This window comes from Apium graveolens, unplaced genomic scaffold (assembly GCF_009905375.1).
Source record: "Apium graveolens cultivar Ventura unplaced genomic scaffold, ASM990537v1 ctg3261, whole genome shotgun sequence".
Lineage (NCBI taxonomy): Eukaryota > Viridiplantae > Streptophyta > Magnoliopsida > Apiales > Apiaceae > Apium > Apium graveolens.
Window position 1 is genome coordinate 22,465 of NW_027418012.1, and position 7,278 is coordinate 29,742.

At 42.5% G+C, this 7,278-nt stretch overlaps 1 protein-coding gene across 1 annotated transcript; it reads left to right on the forward strand.

The window, feature by feature from the left end:
- The first annotated feature begins 3,089 nt into the window (after positions 1 to 3,089).
- On the forward strand, positions 3,090 to 4,130 carry LOC141701043 (uncharacterized). Its single transcript, XM_074504689.1, has one exon. The coding sequence runs from the start codon at positions 3,090 to 3,092 to the stop codon at positions 4,128 to 4,130; it is 1,041 nt and encodes a 346-aa protein (XP_074360790.1).
- The last annotated feature ends 3,148 nt before the right edge of the window (positions 4,131 to 7,278 follow it).

The following is a 7,278-nucleotide window of genomic DNA, read 5'->3' on the forward strand; positions in this document are numbered from 1 at the left end:
TAACACTTCTACCTCAAGTACTCGACCACAGGGTCGGCCTAGACGAGGTCGATCGTCCCGGGCCATATTTTTAAAGTTGCTCAAAATTTAGAAAATTTTAATATTAGTATATGTATATATATTTTATATAAAAATATAAAATTATTATAAATGTGTTTTTGTTCTCAGTCTAATAATAAATTTTAGTATGTGTTATTTCAAAATTTTATAAAGTTGAGTTATTTCATTTTTCTTCAAGTGAACTCATTTTTTAATTTAATAGGTTATGTTTAAGATTTATAAATAGTATGACCTGTTTGACAATTAGCTGTTAGTTGTAACGATTTGAAATAGTTGTTTTGACTAACTGATTGAGTTAGCTATTTTGACTAATTGATCGAATTTAATTGTTTCGAATAAAACTGTTTGGTAATAGTTATTTCAATTCGCTTTTTGTACTTGAAAAATACCCTCTTAGTAGATTTTTCAAAATTAGTTTTTGGGGATCCAAAAACTATTTTAAAAAGTTAACTACCAAATAGTAATATTAGAGGTTTTATTTGGTCAAAACTCATATTTAATTCAAAAAGCTGTTTTTATGCCAAAAAACTAACTTCTAAACATAGTCATAGCTTTTTTGAATTATTCAAATACAAGTAAGAAGACCTATTTTTCGCTTCTATTTACTAAATATTAATTAGAGTAACATTAATATATTATCATATTTACTAATAATTATACTAAAATAGTGACGAAAAGAGTTAATAACCCTACAACTAAAATAGTGACGAAAAGAGTTAATATTCGCCCGTGAAAACTTTATCTTTTTATATTATACTAGCTTAAATCCCGTGTGATGCATGGGTTCTCTTTAATATTTAAAAATTTCATTTATTCCGTAATTTTATAGTTTTAAAATATTTGTATAAATATATAATAATTATAAATTGATAATAAAAATAATAGCATAACTTGTGGTCGTAATTTACTAGAATAAGTATATTATATGTAGTAGTTTAACAATTTAGTAGTTTAACAGATATATAACACTATTTATTTACTTTTTCAATAATAAGATAACTTGTGATTGTAGTTTACATGGATAAATTGATTATGTGTGTAGTAATTTAATAATCTAGTAGTTTAACATATATTTAACACTATTAATTTAATTTTTTAATAATCAAAATTAGGGGATAATCGTTTAATCAAATTATATCTTATTATGTTTATTATAGTATAATATAAATAAAGGGAGAAAAATTTAGGGGTCATTTTTCGGTATAACACTTCTAATTTTAAAAAGAATTAGTATAATATCTCATTTCAAAATCGAACTGTGAGCCTGTAAACTTTCGGGCTAAATAAGGTGAGATACCTTGGGAGACCATGTATAAATAAATATTCCCTCCGTGCCTTCCAATTGTTATCGTTTCGTTAAGATTGGCCGACGCACATTTTAAAATGAAAAGAAAGTATAGTTTTTTATTTTATTTTTTTTTAATTTTTTTGAATAAAAGTTTAAACATTCTATTTATATTCAGAAAAAAAATTAAAGAAAAAATTAAAGAACTATATTTTCTATTCATCTTAAAATATTTTTTATTTATCTTAAAATGTGTGTTAAACACTGTTAGAATCGATAACAATTAGGAGGGACGGAGGGAGTTACAAGTATATAACACTTCTACTCTTGAGTTGTGCTGGACCACTGCATACCCGATTTTAGTTCTGTTTGAAAAGTAGCAAGACGAAGATGCTATTTTGAGGGTAGCTTGAAATAAAGGGTAGAGGGCCAGGGATCGAACTTGGAAGGGGCCATTTTTTAGGTTTTATAACAAGGTCGTTTATGTTAAAAATGAGTAAATCAGCTCATTTAATTGTAAAAAAAAATCAGCTTTTTTTTTTGTGACAACACAACTCATTTTAAAAATGCCAAATTCAAAAACTTGTTTACAGCCATGCAAACCGCTTAAGGTCGTTGTTGGTTATAGGCCCAACCAGACCCACTGAACGAAGGCCCAATGAGCGGTTAAGGTACTGGGCCGAAGGACCTCCAGGCCCGAGAAACAGAGGCCCACGAAAGTCCAGGCCGAGGCCCAATGCTTGCAGACCGTTGGACAGAATAAGGGACATAACGCCCCCATTTCACTCCCTCCTTAATGATTGGTAACGGCTGACATTTAAAGCAGAATCGGGTATAAGAACCCTAGAAAAGTAAGACAAAACATACACACATTCTCTCGTAAACACTCTGCTTTTCTTGTATTATTACCCTATTCTTACAACCAGATTCTGATTCTCACACCGGAGGTGAATCGGGGGTACAAACCCTCGCATTCTCTTCACTTTCAGGCACGTTCGAAGCCACCTTCAATCCAGTCGAAGCCTGTTCAAGGGACCGAAAGGATCTGGGCGTAACATTTGGCGCCGTCTGTGGGAAATACGAGAGTTACAAGTTGAGAACGAGACTATGACAGAAACAATTCATAAACATTCACCGCCGCCTGGTTTCACCGACAAAGGACAACCGTCCACCCTAATCGACGAGGATGGGGTTATTATGCTAACCCCTGAAGAACAGGCCTTACTCCTAAAGATCCGGGCAGAAAAGGCCGCGGAGAAGGGTAAGGCCAAAGTTGATCAAGTTGACAAAGAAGCCGAAGCGCGAGCCAAGAAAAGAGAAGCCGATGCGCTCCGGTTGAAGGCCCTGCAACTGCAAAGGGAGGAAATTGAAATGCAAGAACGAACCCTGAGAGAAGCGATGCGGGCCGACGAGACCGGCAGAACGAATAAAGATAGAAGGGAACGTAGGGCGTATGACGAAGAAGATGAGTCTGACTCTGATTCGCATCCCCGAAGGAAGAGGACTAAGCAACCTTACTCTTCTGATTCAGATGAGGAGCCCGATGGATCCTGCCTCAGGCTCAATCGCTTAGAGAAGGCCATGCGGTGATAGGAGGCCCGATCGAGAACCTGTTGTAACACAAGAGATTGAGCTGTACCGACCCCCTCTGGGCGAAGAGAGACAATTTCCCAAGATGAGCGAGTTCAACGGAAAAAGGAGACCCCGGGACCACTGTGAAAAGTATGAACTCCTGATGGTTGGGATGGGCCACAATGATATTATGCTATGCAAAATGTTCAAGACTTATCTCAAAGGGTCTGCTTCGATGTGGTACAAATCCATGAAACCTCGGTCCATCGGGTCTTACGAGCAGTTGAAGAGGAAGTTCTTAAAGTACTACTCGCACCTATGCCGAAAGGCGAAGGATACCGAAGCCTTAGTCCACTGTCGACAAAGGGCGAATGAAGAGCTGGGAGATTATCTCGCTCGGTTCAAGGAAGAAGCGGGGATGGTCACTAACCTGGACAAAATCAAAGCAATGGGCTTCCTAACGGCGGGGCTAGACCCTTATAAAGGTAAAAAGCTTCGCTCATCTCTTTATGGTTTCCCCCCAAAATCCCTGAATGATATATATGTAAGAGGCGAGAATATTCGCCGAAAAATGGAAAGTATTGGGGGGTATAAAGACTCAAGAAGGGACGACCGATCAAAGCGAGCCGACAGATATGAGGGCTCAAGATCAGGATCTGACCGGAGGGATAGCAGAAATGAAGGAAGGAAAGAAACAGATCGTGGGGCCGAACGACGTCGAGATAGAGATTCGGCCATGTTCACTCCCTTGAATGCGCCGATCTCCAAGATTCTCCATGAGATAAAGGGCAAGCCAGAGTTTGTTCGCCCCGCCAAGATGAAGGTCCCGAACCACAAGAAAACCCCCGATAAGTACTGCGACTATCACAGGGACAAGGGGCATAACACCGATGAATGCTATCACCTCAAGAAGCTCATTGAGCGCATGATCAAAGATGGCGAGCTTAATCAGTTCGTCCGAGATCTGAGAGATAGATTGGGGCCGAAGGAGAACCAGGAGGAGGAAGTAAAGGCCGATGAGCCAGAGCGAAGGGACAGGATAAGGGGCGAAGTAAAAACTATATCTCGGGGAAGCATCCTGGATAAGGATAGCAAGACAGCAAAGAAGAAGGTAATGGAAAGTAATGGTGGATACAGGCAGCTCGACCAATATACTGTTCCAAAAAACCTACTGCAAGATGAACTTGGCGGGAGAGCAACTAGAGCCCTGTAACGAGGCTCCCCTTTACGCCATTGGAGGACATCCTATTCAGTTCGAAGGAATGATTACTCTACCGGTCCTCCTGGGCAAATTGTCATATACCGTCGAGAAGCTGGTGAAGTTCTATGTGGTTCGGATTGAAAGCCCGTACAATGCAATATTTGGCAGGCCCTTCTTATCAACTTTCGAAGCAGTGGAGTCTATACCCCACCTCAAACTCAAGTTCCCAACTGAAAAAGGGGTAGGAGAAATGAGGGGCGATCAGAAAACCGCCCAAATCATAATGCTCGAAGACCTTGAGAAGGATCAGGAGTATGAAGGGCCAGATGAAACCGGGAAGAGGAAGCGGGCAGAATCCGAACCCAGCGGAAGCCGGGAAACATTGAACATCGAACTGGAAAAATTTGGGGTCGATCTCTCAAGCCCAATTGCCGAACCCGCAACAGAAACCGAAGAAGTGGAACTGTACGCAGGCCATTCGGGAAAGATGGTTCGGATTGGAAAAAACATGGGGGCGGATCTGAAGACAAAAGTAATAGCTGTTATCCGTCAATACCACGACGTGTTCGCCTGGGGGCCGGAAGACATGCCCGAATTGGATCCTAAGACGGCAACGCACTGCTTGAATGTGCAGCCCGAGGCCAAGCCGGTAAAACAAAAGAAGAGGACATTTGCAGTCGAACAACAGAAGGTAATAGAAGCCGAAGTGGAAAAATTGTTAGAAGCCAAATTTATCGAGGAGATCGAGTATCCTGACTGGCTAGCCAATTTGGTGGTCGTGAAGAAGTCGAATGGGAAATGGAGGATGTGCGTGGATTACACGGATCTCAATAAGGCATGTCCGAAGGATCACTACCCTTTGCCTAACATCAACCAACTGATAGACGCGACGGCAGGATATGAGGTACTTAGTTTTTTGGACGTTTTTTCTGGTTATCATCAAATTGCTATGAATGATAGGGATGTGCCCAAGACAACGTTCATAACTCCGAAGGGGACTTATGCTTATATTAAAATGCCCTTCGGACTAAAGAACGCTGGAGCCACATTCCAGCGAATGGTGAACAAGGTCTTTAAAGAGCAGATCGGGAGGAACATGGAAGCATACGTGGATGATATGATAGTAAAATCACTATTCCGAGATCATGCCGAAGACTTAAAGGAATGCTTCGAAACTCTCCGAAAGAACAACATGAGGATCAATCCGAACAAATGTACCTTCAGAGTCTCTAGTGGAAAGTTTCTCGGGTACATGGTCAGCGCCCGGGGAATAGAGGCGAACCCGGAGAAGATCGAAGCAGTTATCAATATGGAACCTCCCAAATGCATCAGAGATATACAGAAATTGACAGGCCGGCTCGCCGCCCTTCGGCGTTTCATTTCCCGGTCAGTCGAGAAAGCACTTCCCTTCTTCGCCGTGCTCAAAGGGTCAAAAAATATTGAGTGGGGGCCCAAATGCCAAAAGGCGTTCGAAGAAGTAAAAGAATATTTGACGAAGGCACCACTCTTGATGAGGCCCGATCCGAAAGAAACTCTTTAGCTTTATCTAGCTGTGTCCGACAGAACTCTGGGGGCCGTCCTTTTGAAAAATTATGAAGGTAATCAACATCCCGTGTTCTACGTGTCCCATGTCCTCAAGGATGCGGAGACAAGGTACCCCAACGCCGAGAAATTCGCATATGGGTTGGTTATGGCCTCCCGAAAATTGAGACATTATTTCCAAGGCCGGACGATCCAAGTTGTCACAAGCCAACCTCTGAAGAAGATTTTAACTAGGCCCGAAGCCTCTAGAAGAGTCGTAGCATGGTCCATCGAACTCGGGGAATTCGATCTCGAGTACGTTCCCCGAACAACTTCATGGTTAAATGCACATTCTCGGGCCCGAAGGATCTTTCACCTGATGAACAACTAATCCGGATCCCAGGAAAGTGGAAGCTTTTTGTAGACGGGTCGGTAGCCGGAAAAAAGTGTGGGGCCGGCTTGATCCTCTCCAGCCCCGTAGGATTTGAGATATGCCAAGCCATAATGTTCGACTTCCCTTTGACAAATAACGAGGCCGAATATGAGGCCCTCCTCGCAGGCATGAAGCTGGCCCGAAGCCTTGAGGCGAAACACCTAAGGGCCTTCAGCGACTCCATGTTGGTTGTGAAACACTTCACGGGGGAGTATGAACAAAGGGATCCCGAAACGAAAGCCTATGATGCCAAGGTACGTGATGCTTCTTTATCATTTGAAACCTTTAAACTAAGTCAAATTGGCAGAGAGAACAATTCTACGGCAGATACCCTTTCCAGGCTAGCTTCGGCCGAGACACAAAACTTAACTGGTTCTATTTACCACACCGAAGCCAAGACGCATTCAATCGAAAAGAAAGAATGTCTAGAAATTCGCCAGGGGAGCGACTGGATGACCCCCCTCAGGAAATTTTTGGAAAAAGGCATCCTACCACCCGGCCGAAAGGATGCGCTAAAAATTAAATACAGAGCATCAAACTACACTATAATCAATGGGCGGATGTATCACCGATCAGTCAGTCAACCCCTTCTGCGCTGTTTGAACAATGAAGAACAACAACAGGCTTTGGAGGCAGTGCACGAAGGAATTTGCGGCGAGCACCTGGCTGGTCGGTCGCTCACCTTTAAAATTCTCCGGCAGGGATTCTTCTGGCCCACTCTGAGGGCAGATGCCATCGACTATGCAAAAAGATGTGTACAATGCCAGCTGTTCGCCACTGTCCCTAAACAGCCCCCACAAGAAATGACCTCTGTACTAAGCCCTATTCCATTCGCCGTATGGGCCGTGGACATAGTTGGCGTACTGCCCACTAGCACGAAGCAAGCGAAGTACTGCATAATCGCCATCGACTATATGACCAAATGGGTCGAAGCCCGTCCTCTGTCAACCATAACCGAAGAAGCCGCTAAAAAGTTCTTCCTGAAACAGGTCATTCTCCGGTTTGGCATTCCGAAAACCTGCATCTCAGATAATGGAACTCAGTTTATTGGAAACAAATTCCGCAAGTTCCTGCACCATTTCGGAATTGAACAGAAATTTAGCTCAGTCGCCCACCCGCAAGGAAATGGGGCAATCGAGGCGGCGAACAAAGTGATATTCCGGGGAATTAAAAAGAGGCTGGGCGAGGCAAAAGGAAGATGGGCGG